At 43.0% G+C, this 20179-nt stretch overlaps 1 protein-coding gene across 5 annotated transcripts in view; it reads right to left on the reverse strand.

Moving 5' to 3' along the window:
• LOC126185146 (transcription factor CP2) overlaps positions 1-20179 on the reverse strand; it is an 838084-nt gene that overhangs the window by 191884 nt on the left and 626021 nt on the right. For all 5 annotated transcript variants that reach the window (XM_049927991.1, XM_049927987.1, XM_049927988.1 and 2 more), the window contains one exon: positions 357-502. In XM_049927991.1, coding sequence (XP_049783948.1) covers positions 357-502 — 146 coding nt within the window. The remainder of the gene's footprint in view (positions 1-356; positions 503-20179) is intronic.

Here is a 20179-nt window from a genome sequence, read left to right on the forward strand (position 1 = left end):
TCATTAGAGAGATTTTTTTACTGCTGTTTTAAGAAGTATGCAATAACTTGTCTGTTGAGATCTGAAGATGATAACACTGATTGCTGAAACTGGTTATTGAGAAAAAAAGATTATTAGCAATCTTGTCAAAGATATTGATCTCTAATCTACGAAAGTAATATGTCAAAGATTATGTTTCAGTCAACGATCTGTTTCAATCTGGCAGCTGGCTACATAAACACATTTGCTTAGTCAAACAGATGAAATCCATTGTAAATCTCATTGAAATCAACAAAATGAATGCTTGAGGTGCAATTCAATTTTAATATCCTCTTCAGTAATCATAGTCTACCATGTTGATGTACTCTATAACTTGCCTGTGGTGTCCATCCTGTTTGGAGAACCAGTATAGAGTGCCGCAGGAGCCCCATGTTGTTGAAGCAACTGATGTAATTGGGAATTGGCAGTGCCACCCCCAATATTTTCTCCATCATTTCTGAGTGCTTGTGTGTTTTCTTGAATTCTGTCAAAACAATATTTTCAAATTAAAAATCTTTATTGCCACAGATACAAGCACAACAGGATATAACTGAAAATTAAAGCGATTAACTTAACTAGTATACCAAAAGTATAAAATTGTATTTGGACCAGAAATTAGGCCCACTGTGTGTATTTCAGTTTCCTGAGCCCGGGAAACATCAATCTTTCTTCTATGAATATTGGCCTCCATTTCTAAAATGACCAATAAGAATGGGCTTAGGAATATTATTCTGCATTTCACTAAGCAAACTATATACAAAATATCCCCCCTCCCTTTCACTGCCCATCACTCTAGTTCCTCTTCCCCCTATTTACAGACTTGACAACTCTAAGCACTCCTGTGTATGAAACTTAACATTTAAGACAACTCATTTCATTAACATGCAGAATGTCATCAAGCTTGCAAAGACTTGGTGCAAGTGACTTTTTGGTAAGTAAAAAGAAAGGTGTTCTTGAGGAAATGAATAAAAAGACTTTGTTAACTACACAGATGATTTAATTGAGAAGAAGAGTCAAAATTTATTAAAAAATAAAAAAGGAATCTTAAAACCCGAAGAGGTTTAATGATTGGTGCAAGAGCTGGCAGTTAACTTTCACCATAGATCCAGAACTGTTCGACTGTACTATTGGCAACATATAATTGGAAACAATAACAACCATAAAAATACATGTGAGCCACCATCCTCAATGACAAAGAGAATGACCACATAGAAGTGGCTGTAAGGAAAGTAAACATCAGTGAGAAACCTAAGGAAATGTAATTCATGGAATCCACAGTGGAATGTCAACATGAGGGTCATATAGCTTCTTTGACTAATTTGAAATTTGAACAAAGATGTCTCTCTCTCTCTCTCTCTCTCTCTCTCTCTCTCTCTCCCCCTCCAAAATTGCCAGAAGTTTCTAATTATGGCAAATAATATATAAAAGGATCGCATACTGATGGGATGTCTTTAATGTAAATCAATTGGAACTTAATTTCTTCTGCAGGAGGTCTTTATATGAAGTTAATTTAATACAGAATTACACAATAATTTAAATGTTAGGTTTAACTGATATTTGTATTATTTATTTCAGCCTCAGGTCAGGCAAATGGCACCGTTACATTGTAAGATGACCTGTACAGCAAAAGAATCGTGAGCACATCTCTGGGCCTATTCAACAGAATAGTCAAACACAAAATGAATCCCACAACTTATTTAATTCCTGAGCTGTTGAATTAGCTTTAGCAAGGATTGTTTTCTTTAGATCATTAACAGAAGTGTGTGTCAGCAGCAAGCATCGTTGTTCTTGATAGACATTACACTGTATCTGCAGGTAATAGTTGGAGGTAAGAACAATACTAGAACAATGAGTGAGATCCAGTCAATCATGTCTAATGGTTCTTAAGTCAAAAATAGTTGGTGATGAATTCTAACAGGGGCACAGTATTAATTCTGTGACTGCTTAGTTTTACTCAAAGAAGATTTATGACCAAGTGTATACCCAAGACCTGAACTACGTGGGTGATGAAATGGGAAATGGGGGGAGGGGCAGAGGGTGCAACTCGTCAGTTTCATGGTAAATCATAACATAATTTTGGAATTTTGACAACAAATGGTTCTCAGTACACATGCTACAAGTCAATTCCCACTGTACATTCCACATTTCTTCAAACTGGTATGGGACTGATATGACAGACTGCACAATGGGGCAGGATTTGAGTTCAGTTTGTGCAGATAATTTTCTTTTCTAGGGGCTTTCTTTTGGATGGTTAGTAAGTGGGGGTTCCAAGTTAGTTTTTGATTAAGTGATAGTGTAAGATATCTCAGTGTTTTAGTTAGGTGAATTGGATAGTTGTTGACAGTGAGGAAGAGATCCAAGGACACAAAGTTTGGATGGTTCCTCCTATAGTCATTGTCCATGTTTTTACAGGAGTAATCAAGAAAGACTACTGGTTAAACCAGGAGCTGAAAGTATTGATATAAAACTGGAAGGATTGCTGGGACTAATGGAGGGACATGGACAGCAAGGAAGCCAACGTCATCAGCATACTGAGGTGTATGGGCATTAAGACAGATCCTATGCGTACACTAGCAGATTGATGGAAAATGTGCAAGTGGGATGGTTAGTTAGATAGAATGCAATTAAGCAGATTTTTATTATTTAAACTGAAGGTGGAGAGGGGAGAAAGGAAAGGAAAGGGAAGGGAAGGAAGAACGAACTATTTATGTCAGCTGTAACAGGACTTCATGTGAAATCAGTGGCAATGAGTGAAAATGTATGCCAGACTGGGATTGGAACTGGGGATCTCCTGCTTAATAGGCAGTTAAGCTAACCACTGTGCCACCTGAACACAGTGTTTATCACAGGTTGATAGACTCTCGGCATGCCTCCCGGTCGACCCAAATTCCCACCTAGCACCACCTATCTGCAGTCCCCATCCATGTCCTCCACACTCATTACTTTGAGATTCCTGCAGGAAGTTGGACGTAATTCTGCATACACACTGAATGTGGTGGATTCATTGTCCATTGAGGCGAATCAGTTATATGAATGCACGGTGTCTGTTCCTTTAGACATGTCTGAAAGAACAGACACCATGCATTCATTTAAGTGGATGTAATTGACTGGAAGCACATACAGTACTAGTGAAATTTGAACAGAACTGTCATTGGCTTTTTTCGATATCAAGAGATTGGAAAATGGAAGGACAGTGTTGTTCATGTTATTGAAATACAAGATGTTTCAGCTACGGTGTTTTTCTCTATAATTTTCAAAATAGTACAAAAAAGGAATATTTATTTATATAAGTAAGCATATGAAAGGTTACTCTTTATGCAGAGTTATGAATATAGTTTATTTGATTATTTTTTGGAGTGTTACAGCAACGAGTTATACATTTTTTAAATGGAGTATTAATTTTTCTATAATATAGCTGATATGTTTACACTAATTATGCACAAATCAAATTTTTTCAATTTTAGTTCGGGGGCTACAATTGTTCAAAGTTTTAGGGGTGAATGCAACATGCTGTAAATGAAGTTACTGGTGTCACCAAATGACAGTTTGCTCAATGCACTGTTTGAACTCATGTTCAGTTAGATAGTAGAATGCATTTTACACTGCCCTAAACAAGGTAGGTCAGAATGCACAAAAATACAATGTCCGGTCTGTCATGGATATTAAAGTGGAATAAACGTAGTGTACACATCTGACGAGGTCACTGACACATTGCTGATATTCGGCAAATACCAAAAAGATGCCAATGAAGCAGTCATGCGTTGTGTTGTGAGATACCCTGGTTGAAGAGCTCAATCAGCCATTACTGTCTCACATACTGAAGAATGACACAAAGAAACAAATAGTTTAAATGTTTCATCCGAAATCCACCACAATCCACAGGCCAGCTTACGAGAAGTTGCTGCAGTCACTGGTATCAGCCTTTCACCTGTGTGGCGAATAGTAGACAGTCACAAGTTTCATGCTTACTCGTATCACTGACACAGGCATTCACGGAACATCAGCAACATGTCAACATACCCCTTGGACATGTATCCTATCCGTATTCCACATCCATATACAGGGGTCGACAAAAATAAGTACACATTAAAATACATACGAGAGGTATGTCAGCAGCATTTTAAGTAACACAACATTTTTTTCTAGAAGTAGGTTGCTCCAATTCAAGATTCCCACACACTATATTATTCCCACTCTTTTGGCTACAAAACTCTATTTGTCAATATAGTCTCCGTTCAATGACAGCCTTACATCACCTTACTAGGATGGCCTGTATGTCTTCATTGTATCACTCTACTGGTCGACTTAGGAGCCAACGAATTGCTGCATCAATAACTGCTTCCTGCACACTGCATCCTACATTGGGCCAAATAGAGGGAAGTCGGAAGGTGCGACATCCGGACTATATGGTGGATAAGAAAGAACAGCCCAATAAGGTTTTGTGAGGTCCTACGCACGTTCCAGCATTGCACGAGTCCCAGCAGTCTGCGGCCGGCCAGTACGTGTGAGATCGGGCAGGTTTGCGCCAGCTGTTGCGAGATGACACACGCCTCGCCCAACGACTCACCGTACTTTCGTTCACTGACAGGTCTCCGTAGACTCTGCAAGCAAGTATGAATATCTGAGATGCTCTGCTTTTCCGCCAAAGAAACTCGATGACAGCTCTGTACTTGGAACACACCTCCGTTAGAGACGCTATTTTGAAGGCTACGTATAGCGCTGCCACGTATTGGAACTTCATGAAACTATAGGGGCTGAAGCGCCAGTATTCCAAGATGCCCCACAACAAATTCAACATTTTTTTAAACCGAAACTGACCGAGAAAAGACATGTTGCATTAGTTATTGAACACCGCCTCGTATTACCACGCTTAATAAGGAGCAAGAAACCGGTTAGCATTCAAATCAGCTTCCACTCGTCTCGGAATGGATAAACAGTGGCCCTGTGTGTTTTTTTAAGGAAGTCTTATACCATTCTTCCTGCAAAATAGTAGCAAATTTAGCTAACGATGATGGAGGTGGATAGCGATCATGCACCCTTCTCGCCACACTAGACCACAAAAATAAAGTAAAATTAGTTACATACTAATAAGTCATCATTACTGTTAAACCGGTGGGTGGTTAGAAAATTTTACTACTAACAGGGATACAAAAAGAAGAACGACTGTCCCTGCTGTAGATAGCGGACTAGGTTAATGACTGGTCATCATTGGAGCGAGAGGTGTCGCGAAAGATGCAACTGCGCATGTGAACGGCGCAGTGTTCTGTTTAGTAATGAGAGCGCTTTCGTCTTGGTTGTTCGTCAGTGAAAATCTGACCATGAAATAGGCAACTACTAGAGCGAATCAAGTAGCGACACACTAGATCTGTTCAATACATCATGGTGTGGGGAGCCATATCCTACTACGACCGAACACATGTGGTGTTTGTTGAGGGAACATTCAAAACACAATCCGCTGCGTTCCTACAATGTCGGCGATATGTACTTTTCCAGCACACATTGCCCGTACACACACTTCTCGCGTTACACATTGAAAGATCTTGGTCAACTTCCTTCGCCACGACGACTGAAAGACATGAAGACGAATGCTAACATATTCACTACTATGATTGCATAGATCAATGCTTGCGTGCAACGTCCACAGCAAAGTGCCCTCCGCCTACAACCGCTGGACAACGGCAGACGATGTACAGTAAAAGGCACCTCAGTAAGTCCCAAAGGAATAACCGCTGTGTGTTCAATCGACGTTATATTTGTTTCTGTAGTCTCATAGAACGCATTTCAGTAAGTTTCATAGCAATAACCTGTGTGTGTTCGGTCGACGTTATATTTTTTTCTGTAATTTCATATTACGATCAACTTTGACTCGCAACAGTGATTCTTGTCGGCAGTAAAAAGTTTTGCGTGCTAACATTTTTGACACTGCAAAGTGTAGCACTTCTTAGTTGACATCTGATGTGAAGTCAAAATTTCCAAACAATGTAGAGATACGGCAGACTGACAATAACTGCCATGAATATGTACGATTTACGTGAGAGTAAAAATATTAATTTTCGGACAAACTATGCTCTTACTGTTGCTTATCATACCTTTCTGAGCTGAGTTGTTAAGTGTATCTCGAAAGTACGACATCCGCATTATTATTTCTTATTTATACCACTTGAGATGAAACTAAGAGAACGTGTTGGAAAGTAATGCGTCCAAATTTTTTATTCTGTTCTCAATATCGAAGGAAGTACTACATGTCGTGCAAACGTTGAGGTGACTAAAGTCATGATATAGCGACATGCACATATACAGATGGCGGTTGTATCGCGAACACAAAGTAATGCATTTGCGCGGCGTTGGCAGTGCTAATGGACAAGCAACACTGCGTGCAATGCCAAAATCTGGCGTTAGTGGGCTAATTGCAGCAGATGATCGACGCCAGTGTTTTTGTTAACAAATGGTTCAAATGGCTCTGAGCACTATGGGACTTAACATCTGAGGTTATTAGTCCCCTAGAACTTAGAACTACTTAAACCTAACTAACCTAAAGACGTCACACGCATCCATGCCCGAGGCAGGATTCGAACCTGCGACCGTAGCGGTCGCGCGGTTCCAGACTGAAGCGCCTAGAACCGCTCGGCCACCACGGCCGGCTCTTTTGTTAACAGCATGGCGTCGCCTGCAGCACCTCTCCTGGGCTCGTGACCATATCGGTTGTATCCTGGGCGACTGGAAAACCTTGGCCTGGTTAGATGAGTCCCGATTTCAGTTCGTAAGAGCTGATGGTAGGGTTCGAGTGAGGCGCAGACCCCACGAAGCCATGGACCCAAGTTGTCAAGAAGGCACTGTGCAAGCTGTTGATGGTTCCACAATGGTGTGGGCTCTGTCTACGTGGAATGGACTGGGTGCTCTGGTTCAACTGAACGATCACTGACTGGAAATAGTTATGTTTGGCTATTTGGGGGCCATTTGCAGCTATTCGTGGACTTCATTTTCCGAAACAACGATGGAATTTTTTATGGTTGACAGTGTACCACCTCACTGGACCACACTTGTTTGCGACTGGTTTGAAGAACATTACGAACAATTTGTGCGAATGATTTGGCCACCCAGATGGCCCAGCACGAATCTCATCGAACATTTATGGGACACAGTCGAGAAGCCAGTTCATGCACAAAATCCTGCACCAGGGGTATCCCATGACTTTGTCACCTCAGTGTATTACTCGGACGACTGTCCCGCTTAGGTGAAGCAAGTTGCACTCGTCTACCGCTAGAGGGCTCCGAATTGTAGCATGCAACATGGCGGTGTGTACCGTTGCTATGTCGGCGCGTGAGAAACAGAGTGCTGTAATCGAGTTTCGAATTTGAAGAGTTCGTCCAGACATGGAGTACCCTTTTCTTCAGCATGACAGTGCAAGACCATACACGAGTGCTGCAACATCCGCAAAAATCCGACGCCTTTGGTTTACTGTCATCGATCATCCTTCATACAATCCCTACTTGTCCCTATTCGAATTTCATCCGTTTCCGAAACACCTTCAAGGACTTCACTTTGTTAGTGAAGAAGCGTGCACAGAGGTGAGGTTGTGGCTCCGTCAACAAAATCATACAATGACGGTATCAACAAACTGGTCTCTCGTTGTGTGTCTATGTTGAAAAATTAGTATGAAGACATGAAGCACAAACATGTAGTATTGTTAATAAGCTTTGTTTCACTTAAAAAGCTTCAAGAATTTCCACATAACTTCGGAGGCATTAATTTTCAGCACCACCTCGTAATTTTAAACGTAGTGGATAATTTAGAAGTATGTTAGGGATACATATGACTTGCAGTACTGATATGCTACGAGACCGTTTTCTATTAGCACGGCACCGTGGTCTGGCCTGGCGGTGAAATACCCACCACCAAGCACGCTGCAGCCAATGAGTCACGTGTTCCTCTACTATTTCAGCTCATCGCAGTTTCATTAACTTATGTGATAAGAACTTTTCCCTCTTTTTGATAAATTCTGACTGGCTCGCAATTTTGCTAGGGACAGCGTCCTTATCTCAGGATCAGTCCTGCTTTAACTCTCACAATAAAAACATGTAATAGAAGGGTGTAGGTCTGTCAACGTGAAATTTATATCTGTAATTGTATGGTGGGCGTAACAATAGTAAATTATTGTAACTAGTGTGCATCTGTAAAGAATGTTTAGCAAAAAACAGTGAAATATCCTATTTCTTCCTTACATTATTCGTACAGGCTTTTTACCTGGCCTGACCTCCACATTTTTATTCCATTATAAATTTACTGTACGAAGAAAGCATTAATGGCAACAGCAAACTGTGATACTTAAGCAAGTACAGGAAACCGCACACTGATGCAGAGACAAAAAAGGAGAGCTGCCAGCGATCTGTTAACTTGTACAGTGTGCGGCGCCTAAATCCGGACAAATTTTTATTTCCAGAAAGAGATTTCCACTCTGCAGCGAAGTGTGCGCTGATATGAAACTTTTCTGGCAGATTAAAACTGTGTGCCGGACCGAGACTCGAACTCGGGACCTTCGCCTTTCGCGTGCAAGTGCTCTGCCAACTGAGCTACCCAAGCACGACTCACGCCCCGTCCTCACAGCTTTACTTCTGCCAGTACCTCGTCTCCTACCTTCCAAACTTCCCTGAAGCTCTCCTGTGAACCTTGCAGAACTAGCACTCCTGAAAGAAAGGATATTGCGGAGACATGGCTTAGCCACTGCCTGGGGGATGTTTCCAGAATGAAATCTTCTGTAAATTTTGGAAGGTAGGAGACGAGGTACTGGCAGAAGTAATGCTGTGAGGACGGGCCGTGAGTCGTGCTTGGGTAGCTCAGTTGGTAGAGCACTTGCCCGCGAAAGGCGAAGGTCCCGAGTGCGAGTCTCGGTCCGGCACACAGTTTTAATCTGCCAGAAAAGTTTCAAATTTCAATTTGAATTTCTCGCCGTATCGTAGCTGCGCAGGAGTTCACGACTGGCATTCTTGAAAGCCATAGGCATCTAGTAAACAGTCAGAACCTCAAAATGGGCGAGATGTTACGGACAAGTGCGGAGTGCAACCGAAGAGCAGCGATTATCGAAAGTCTTCGCGCTGGGCGTTCGCCCACTGAAATAGTTCGATTCCTCGAGTGCCCGAGATCAACTGTTTACGATACTGTGGCCAATTATAATGCTTCGGAGAAGTCTGGGGAAGGTTCCGCTAACCCAGAGAGGAAACTTCATTCGAGGAAACGCGTGTCACGACCTGCCGTTGTCATCTAAAAGGCTCAGGCGCTGATTTCGGACAACCCGGGGCAATCGCTGAGGAAACTGACGTCATTATTGAATGTCAGCGAACGAACAATGCGTCCGATGGCAGAGGGGGACCTCATACCAGCCATTTAGTTCAAAACTGGCTCTCGGATAACGTTGACATGTTCTGGTCAAAGGAGCTCTGGCCTCCGAATAGCCCGAATTTGACTCCCTCGACTACTATGTTTGGAGCGTAGTCGAGAGACCAGTAAGACTAGGCACCCTAATGTCGCATCCCTCTGCACCGCTATCGAAGCAGCATTCGTGAATATGGACAGCGCTGTTGTAAAGAGTACGTGCTATCGCTTCAGGAGAAGACTAGAGGCGGTCATCGCGGCTGAAAGGGGTTACGTCGAGCAATGTTACTCTTGAAAGATACCACTACTTGTATATAAAAGGATTATCATTTGTATTTTGTTTTAATAATTTTGCTTTTAAAAAAGTTTCATTTGTTCGGATTCAAGCACCGCACCCTGTGTATCACGGGAAATAAACATTGTCGGCTTCAGGGAAACGAGATATTCTTGATCCTACGTAGCTGCATCTATATAGCTTAGATGTGGTTCATACCGATTTGTGCGCTAGAAGACTAAGTGCTGGACGGGATGAGTTTACCGGCACTCAACAACATGGTCTTCACTGTCCCTGGATGAAACAGTCAGAGTTGAGTGCGGTAAATCATTCTCTACGATACATTTAAAACATAGTACACATACGGAATTCTCCTTCCCCCCGACACACACACACACACACACACACACACACACACACACACACACACACACACACACACACACACACACGCACACGCGCGCGTATATTATATATAATGAAATATACTAATAGTACAGCCAGAGTCTACTTTTTACTACGTAACAGTAAAGGGGCAACAATAAATATGGTGAACACGATAGTTGTTCTATGTGTGCATACAAGAGGGAGACGTCATTAAGAAACCACAGATAGAATAGAGATAATCGTAAATCGAAGCAAATGCATAAATAGATAGCAGACGGAACGCTTCATATAGTGCCGTATTTTACAGCAGCTGCTAAACTTCTGCCAGGAGTTCATTCTTCTGCAAAACCATTTCTTTGCAAATTATCTTCAGTATAGTGCATCCTTATTTGTGTCTTCATTGTTAATCGCGTAGACCTAGTACTTCATAAAAAAAAGCGTCATTTGGAGTTGACTCTCATTTCTTCCTTCACTTTCTTTGCGACTTAAGTGACTATGCCCCTACGTAGTCCTTTTTCTCGTTGTCTACTGGATTTTTAGACACTGATAATTCACTAATTTTTAGTAGGTTCTTACGTCTTTAACATTCACCAGAGAATACTTGAAATCCAGTCTTAAGTGAAGATAATACATTGATCGTTCTGTCTGGAATCCTTTTCATATAGTGTTAAATAGGAGGAAGAAAGATTAGGGTTTAACATCCCGTTGACATCGATGATGAGGACAACACAAACACACAGTCCTCGGGCACAGAAAATCCCCAACCCGGCCGGGAATCGAACCCGGGACCCCGTGATCCAGTGGCAGCAGCGCTAGCCACTAGACCACGAGCTGCGGATCCGTTGACATCGAGGTCATTAGAGACGGAGTATTAATAAAGTAAAGGGATGAAATTCAAAGAACAACACGCTTCGTCACGGGTTAGATTTCCATGCGCGAGAGCCGCAGGAAGATGCTCAAGCAGCTCCAGTGCGAGGCGCTACGAAGGTTTCGCGAAAATACACCGCCTGCCAAAAAAGGTTAAGCACCCAGAAGACATGGTCGGTTGTTAATGTAACTTCGTACACGTACACACCGTCGGCGGTTATGTTAATGAGTAGAGTTGCAATTCTCTGTGGAGTTATAACGACCACCGAAGTGCATTAGTGTTGGTCGTGTTTAGGTTTTTACCAGGCCTGGTAGGGTATATAACGGGCATGAATAGCGTCAGACGTTGAGAGATCACTGTGAGATACCGCGTACTCGTGGGAAACAGCGTTGTCAGCACCTGGCCGAGTTTGAAAGGGGTCACATTATGGCCCTCCATTTGGCCAGTTGGTCGTATCGCGAAATATCCAGAACTGTGGGGCATTGGGATGTGACAAGCGCCCGATGTTGAACTGCATGGTAACGTGAGAACTGGTATACTTGTCAAGGTTACAGTCAACCACGTCGGACTACTACAAGGACGGATTGCCGTATTTTGCGCGACGCACATCGTAGCCCCTTCGCGTCTGCGCCTACCGTACGAGAAAAAAGTAATTGAACCCCTGCAACAATCGGTGTCATCCCGCACCATTCGAGGAGACTAGCCGCAGCCCTACTAGGGAATTACCATCCGACGTGTAGACTGCGGTTACCACCACTATACAAACAGCTGCGTTAGGAGTGGTGCTGTGACCGTGAAGCATGGACGACTGACAAATGGCGTCGTATTGCGTTCATCGATGAACTACGGTTCTGCAGTACCCCAAATGACCATCATCTGCGAGTACAGCGACGACCTGGTTCAAATGGTTCAAATGGCTCTGAGCACTATGGGACTTAACATCTATGGTCATCAGTCCCCTAGAACTTAGAACTACTTAAACCTAACTAACCTAAGGACAGCATACAACACCCAGCCATCACGAGGCAGAGAAAATCCCTGACCCCGCCGGGAATCGAACCCGGGAACCCGGGACGACCTGGGGAGAGGTCCCATTATTCCAGTGTTTTGGAGAGGCACAGAGGTGTTATTCCTGGCGTCATGAGGGAAGACATCCGGTATGACTGCAACTCACAGCTGGTAGTGATAGACGTAACACTAACGGCACAACAATACGTCACGGATATAATGCGTCCTCGTGTGTTACCTCACATGTTACAGTATCTTGGTGCCATTTTCCAACAGGACAATGCTCGTCCATAGATGGCACGCGTCTCTATCAACAGCCTGCGTAGTTTTTAGGTACCGCCGTGCTCAGTAAGAGTTCTCGTTTTGTTCTCAAAAGAACATGTGTGGAACCAGCTCGGACGTTAACTCCGTGCCAGTGCCAGCAACAGGATGTCAAGAACCAGTTACAGCATTTGTGGCAGCTTGCCTCGAGAGGACACAATAGCTTTATGACACTTTTCCTAACCGAATCGGTGCGTGCACCTAGGCCAGAGGTGCAACATCATACTGGTAAGTGGGCTTATCTAGTCAATTTCTTTATAAATGTGAGTCGATACTGTAATCACGGAAATAAGATCACATACCCTCTCAAGCTGTGAAGTATCATTCCTTTTCCTCCTCTTCTGGGTGTTTCGCTTTTTTGTCAGGTAACGTATTAATACACTACTGGCCATTAAAATTGCTACACCACGAAGATGACGTGCTACAGACGCGAAATTTAGCCGACAGGAAGAAGATGCTGTGATATGCATATGATTAGCTTTTCAGAGCATTCACACAAGGTTGGCACCGGTGGCGACACCTACAACGTGCTGTCATGAGGAAAGTTTCCAACCGATTTCTCATACACAAACAGCAATTGACCGGCGTTGCCTGGTGGAACGTTGTCGTGATGCCTCGTGTAAGGAGGAGAAATGCGTACCATCACGTTTCCGACCTTGATAAAGGTCGGATTGTAGCGTATCGCGATTGCGGTTTATCGTATCGCGATATTGCTCATTGCTGCTTGCCTTGGTCGAGATCCAATGACTGTTAGCAGAATATAGAATCGGTGGTTTCAGGAGGGTAATACGAAACGCCATGCTGGATCCCAACGGCCTCGTATCACTAGCAGTCGTGATGACAGGCATCTTATCCGCATGGCTGTAACGGGTCGTGCAACCACGTCTCGATCCCTGAGTCGGCAGGTGGGGACGTTTGCAAGACAACAACCATCTGCACGAACAGTTCGACGGCGTTTGCAGCAGCATGGACTATCAGCTCGGAGACCATGTCTGCGGTTACCCTTGACGCTGAATCACAGACAGGAGCGCCTGCGACGGTGTACTCAACGACGAACCTGGGTGCACGAGTGACAAAACGTCGTTCTTTCGGATGAATCCAGGTCCTGTTTCCAGCATCATGATGGTCGCATCCGTGTTTGGAGACATCGCGGTGAACGCACATTGGAAGCGTGTATTCGTCATCGCCATACTGGCGTATCACCCGGTGTGATGGTATGGGGTGCCATTGGTTACACGTCTCGGTCACCTCTTGTTCGCATTGACGGCACTTTGAACAGTGGACGCTACATTTCAGATGTATTACGACCCGTGGCTCTACCCTTCATTCGATCTCTGCGAAAACCTACATTTCAGCAGGATAAAGCACGACCGCATGTTGCAGGTCCTATACGGGCCTTTCTGGATACAGAAAATGTTGGACTGCTGCCCTGGCCAGCACATTCTCCAGATCCCTCACCAATTGAAAGCGTCTGGTCAATGGTGGCCGAACAACTGGCTCGTCACAATACGCCAGTCACTACTCTTGATGAACTGTGGTATCGTGTTGAAGCTGCATGGGCAGCTGTACCTGTACACACCATCCAAGCTCTGTTTGACTCAATGCCCAGGAGTATCAAGGCCGTTATTACGGCCTGGTTGTTCTGGGTACTGATTTCTCAGGATCTATGCACCCAAATTGCATGAAAATGTAATCACATGTCAGTTCTATTATAATATATTTGTCCAATGAATACCCGTTTATCATCTTCATTTCTTCTTGGTGTAGCAATTTTAATGGCTAGTAGTGTAATTTGCCCGTTATGGAAGAATTTTTAGTTCTTTCTTTTGCTCTTACTGTCTGTGCACTACCGCTATCACATTTCCTTTGGTTTCCTCCTTCAGTTTCTCGATGACTTTACCAGAAAATACTCAGTTTCGAGAGACATTGTCGCTATACTTCTCAAAACAATTTGTTGGTGTTTAGAGTGGCTTATAAACAAACAAAGAAAGAAGCTGAAGGTTTCTTACTGTTGGGTTGAGACCCATACGTCAGACCCAAGTAACATTTGAATGGAGACCGATGTTTACCTGCAGTATGCGAGGAGAGACACACGATGGACACGTGTATATCGCACTGATACTAAGCAGCTGTCTTCGAAATAGGACAATCAGTGGATTATAGGTTATGGTCATCATTGGTCTCTAGCAAGGTCAACTGTGTGTTTTAGCAATTGTAGAAATTAAGTTCAGTAACCCAACCTGAAACCTGAACCTCCGCCAATTGAACCTGCGGTCACTCCACTGAGCAGTTAGATACGACAAACAAGTACCAACATTTTGAAAATGTGTTGCATAAAGCAGATGCCTCAGACGGATCTAGGGACGAGTTAAGGGATCCGCATGTGAGACGTCTCTCACAGTACACCACTGTTACGTTTCTTGTGGAATTATTCAAACTGCAGACGCTGCAGGGTCAGGAAAGAAGACGTAGAATATAAGCTATGTGTACTCAAAAAACATTACATTCCATACTCTTATCAAGCATCGAACTGGCTTCCTGAAAATGAAGAAACTACCTGAGAAACATTTTCGTAGGCAAGCTTTTCCACACTACTACAGACCAAGGGAGCATCGGACGAAACTGATGCAAAAACAGAAATATTGAGAAAACATGGCTATAGTGCAAGTTTGCTGGTAATATCTTCCAGAGAGCAACCAACTATTAGTAAGATTTTGAATAAAGTAACCATAACTGCTTACAGATTTTATCATCATCTTCGGATGGCTGCTAAAAGGGTCTTGTTTAAGGCGTGGTCTTTTAGTTGTGTGACACTCCGAGATCGAAACTTTTTTACGTTTTAATTTTAGAAATATGAAATGCGGTGCCAGATGGAGAATTCTACTTTAACTGATCCTGTACATTTATACCAATCCTTCTAACGATATACTTACGCAGAAAATGTTTTAAGACGTCACAGTCGTATTTTATTACGATTCCAGCTTTTCATAATGCAATTTAACGCACAAAACAATGGAGATATTGACTTGGAGTTCACTTCAAATGAAGTAGCTAGCATCACTCACTCATTAGGAACCACACGATATTACGGCGAATCACAACATGTGCTCTGCCTTCACATGTGAAATGTAAACAACAATCTCTGTGAACGTTAGTGTTTAACGTCTCGTTGACAGCTACATCATTATAAAACGCGTATCTCATTTGGATAAGGATAGGGAAAGAATCATGGGTGGTCTCTTCGAAGAAACCTTCCCAAATTTCGCTTCTGCTGGTTAATGAAAGTGACGGAAAACCTAAACTGGATGGAAGTGAATTTAAACCAAGCTCTTCTGAATCCGAGTCCAATACCTCACTCTCAGCGCCTCTCCCTCAGTTAATATGGTCCAGCCATTGGGTAACCAATTATCACAAAGTGATTACTTTCGCGACTATTCACTTATGATGAATACTTGGAGGTCCTATGAACTTCAGACACGACGGTAAATATTATCAGGGAAGGAGGACGATATGTGCAAAGCTTTATAATAGCTTATTTAGGCGTACAATTCTTTCTGAAAAAACTGTATTCTACATATTGTATAAGCGTGAGTAGGTGAGACTATGAACCTCCAGAGTATATAAACATCAGAATGCATCATAATCAGTGGTGCCTTCCGTGTAATTTCCGATCTATCTAAGGCTTCTACCTGATGTCTGAAGACCTCATCGCCGTCTTCCTCTTTTTCCTCCTCCTTCCGTAGTTTTCAATTCGAGGAATGGTTCGTACGAGTTTCCTCTTCCCTTTCAAAAGAGACGAACTGCACCGAAAAATCCAGGAATGGTATGACCGCCTTCGCCAGTTTGGACCGCGACTGAATACAAAAAATTGGCTACTTAGGAACAGTTCCTACTCCTATAAGGTTCAAAATGAAATAAAAAGTCTACAGATTGTGAACGTGTTCTGATACCTTGGATCTCATTAACAAAGTGATGGCAGTGTCAGTAGTGATGAACGAGCCACAATCAAAGCCGCCTGGATGCGATAGCAGGAGCTCACTGGGGCGCCGTTTCACAAACAAATAACAATGCACCGTATCGCCGAGATATACAAGATTACGGTAAGTCACGTAGCTCTGAGCGGACAGAGCTCGTCAATAACTGGCCGTTATGGAAATGCGTATGCGTTTCTCTACCAGATCAAGTTAACGACATTAACCAGGAGATATTTGTTAAAAGCGTGTCGTGAAACGACACATAGTCTCACATGGCAGTCGCCAATAATATTCCTCACACACTAGGGTTGGACCAGAATTGATGGATCATGCCCACGAATTCTGGGTCGCTCACACATGGGTGTTGCGGAGGCCAATTTCGTCCATTACGTCCAGTACACACTGTTTCTTCGTATGAAGAAACTGGCATTAAAACTTTTCCATTATCCTCTCAGGTGTCGTCTCTCGCATTTTGTCCTAATCTTCAAAATCAAGCTGTATAAATAATGTGCAGTTAGGAGGTAACTGTTTCTGTGTATATAATGGTATTCAGAAGAAAATGCCAGGTAAGATATATGACTAACTTAGGTAATACGATGCTTGAACAAACTTCATATTTTAAATATTTGGTGATGTGACCTATGAAAGAAACAGAATCATCATCGAAGAAGCAAGCTGATTCTAAACTACCAGTTGACCTTTAAAGGAACCTTAAAACGCAAAATGTCGAAAAACATTCAACTTATTAAGATTTGAAACTACGGCACTTCCAGTACTACTGTATGGTAAAAGAGATTCATGGCACTTACCTATTGCCAGTCGTCTACTATAGATGTGGAAAGTACTGTACTGTTGCGGAACGTAAACCATTAGCAAAGCTATCGTGAGCAAAATTCAGACATCAAAAATGAGTTTTCTTAGGAAGTCAAAAGATTTAGTATCTTAGATCACATCGAAAATAGCAACACAACGACAGAACTAAAACATGAAACACTCTTATACGAGCTCTCAGCAAATACGTCACGCTAGCTACAATATGTACAAACGATGATTGCAGAAACACTGCCTAAACTAACATAATATGAACCTGATAGGAAAAGATCCGTAAACAGATCACGCAAGCAATGGAGTGACTTATGAAACAGTACCACGTAGTAAGTATACTTCTGGGCAGAAGAAGAAACAGGTTATTATTATACGAATGAGCCCATTTGGGACTTTACAAGGAAATGTTTACTGGCTTTCCCCCTATGACCATATTTCTTTCGTTATTTTGCAACAAACGTGTTTTCTCGTTTCAGGCGAAGTTGCCCAGTCTCCTCCTCCGGTTTTCCTCCTGATCGGCTTGCCATTGTTGAACTGAAGATCGAAAACTTTCACTGTTCTTGACATTTTCGTGTGTTATCTCTACAAATTTTTGATAACATTTTCTTTCCACGATCAATTTGACGGTACACAGTTTTTTCAGTGAAAGATGTTCTGTAACACCAACTGAACATCAGAGAAGGCAGCAGACCCGCATTAGAGTTTACCTAAATCCACGTTGGTCAGCCTCAATTCACCAGAGGTGCAGCTGAGAGCATATGCTCTGAAATACCCACTCCAGTCTTAAACTTGCTGTTGGTCCAAATCTCTGACAACCAGCCGCGCGGGGTAGCAGTGCGGCCTGAGGCGCCTTGTCTCGGTTCGCGCGGCTCCCCCCGTCGGAGGTTCGAGTCCTCCTTCGGGCATGGGTGTGTCTGTGTGTGTTGTCCTTAGCGTAAGTTAGTTTAAGTAGTGTGTAAGCTTATGGACCGATGAACTAAGTAATTTGGTCCCACAGGAACTTACCACCAAATTTCTGACAACTAAGTTCAATGAAGCGTGGGAGGAATTAGTTATGTATCTCATATGGCAACCAATCCACTGCTGTTCGTAATACCAAAATCAGATATTCGGATTGTGGGGAGTCAGGAATGATATGCTAACGGAGGGAATCTGAGACCTCTGGCCAACTTCACCTGAAAACACTAAGCTCTTTAGGGGCAATGAAATGAAATTCCTTCTTAGGTGCAGGAAAACTGGCTAAACTAGGGAATAACATAAAGGTGCAAAAATTCAAACATATTAAGCAGTTTAGCTATAGAACGGAGACAGGGTAAAAATATGCACTGGGTGACTAAAAGAAGGTTTGTGGAAGCATGTACTTCTGTTTCCTGATACACGTCACACTTGTGGCTACAAATGCGTTCAGGCCGTTGGACGACTGGAATTATACATCGATGTAACAGAGAGAGGAGAATCGATGATGATGATGTTTGGTTTGTGGGGCGCTCAACTACGCGGTTATCAGCCCCCGTAGAAATTCCCAACCTTTGCTCAGCCCAATCTCCCAACTTCCATGAATGATGATGAAATGATGAGGACAACACTAACACCTAGTCATCTCGAGGCAGGTGAAAATCCCTGACCCCACCGGGAATCGAACCCGGGACTCCGTGCTCGGGAAGCGAGTACGCGACCGCGAGACCACGAGCTGCGGACAGATGAGAATCGAGTTACTCCCATGACGTGTCACGTGCTTATTTATGCTAACGAAAACCGAGAGCAGTCGATGCCTCCTGCGGTTGCTCTCAGGCAGTGGTTGATCTGCAGGAAGGAAAAGCCTACATCAAGTCAGGCTCCTACTCGCGTTATGGATGTGGGGATATTTTGATTTCCACGGTTGCAAAGAAAAATTCTTTTGCAGATTCAACCTTATGCAAGGCACAAATTTTCTATTTTTACTTTTGTCCATGCACGTCTCAGGACTGGCTGAAGATTTCACAGAATGTAACAGTTTCTGAAACTTTAAGTTGTACCCGAAAATAAGTGGTGGATATTGTCTTCGAGACGGGTTTTGAACTATTAATGTCTACTTTAAATGTATACCTATATTAGAACTAGGTTAACTAATTAAAAAAGAAACTAACACCACGCAAGTGTTATTTTAAATAAAGTAGCTTATTACAGTAGTTGTTCTCGAAACAGAACACCACAAATATTAAAAGCAAAACATAAATCAAAACATCTTTCGCCAATAATTTACAGTGTTAAGTGAATGTATGCAGCTTTAAACAACTCGCACGTAAACACGGCGGAGCCACGAACCACAGGTTTGTTAAAGGCGTCAGCTATTCGTTGTGAAAGTCACTATAAATACTACCCAGTTTCATGAAATAGTTTTCAGGACTAGTTCTATGAACTTTGCACATGTTGTCATCTCCATATTGTAAACTGCAGTTTCATTAATGACAGTACACGAACAGCTGAAACAGTAAAGGTAAAGAAAACACTAATAATTGTGCCTTCCGTAAGGATAAATCTTCAACATCAAATACAAACGACGCAATCTTCAACATCAAATAGAAACGACGCAACACGAAGGAATTATCCAAACGGATCGGAAATCAGTAGATGTTATTTGCATGTACAGACAAACAAATGATTACGATTTCACAAAAATTGGATGTTTTATTCTAGAGAAAGAGCTTCACAAACTGAGCAAGTCAATAACGCGTTGGTCCACCTTTGGCCCTTAGGCAAGTAGCTACTAGGCTTGGCGATGACTGACAGAGTTTTTGGATGTCCTCCTGGCGGATATCGTGCCAAATTCTAACTGGCGCGTTAGATGTGCAAAATCCCAAGCCAGGTGGAGGGCCCCGATCATAATGCTACAAACATTCACAGTTGGGAAGAGATCCGGCGACCTTGCTGGTCAAGGTAGCGTTTCGCAAGCACGAAGACAAGCGGTAGAAAATCGCGCTGTGTGCGGACGGGCATTATCTCGCTGGAATGTAAGGCCAGGATGGCTTGCCATGAAGAGTAACAAAAGGGGCGTAGAATATCGTCGACGTACCGCTGTGTTGTAAGGGTACAGCGGGTGGCAACCATAGGGGTCCTGCTATGAAATGAAATGAAAGCCCAGATCGTCAACCTTGG

The sequence above is a fragment of the Schistocerca cancellata genome, chromosome 4, assembly GCF_023864275.1.
Source record: "Schistocerca cancellata isolate TAMUIC-IGC-003103 chromosome 4, iqSchCanc2.1, whole genome shotgun sequence".
NCBI classification, from domain to species: domain Eukaryota; kingdom Metazoa; phylum Arthropoda; class Insecta; order Orthoptera; family Acrididae; genus Schistocerca; species Schistocerca cancellata.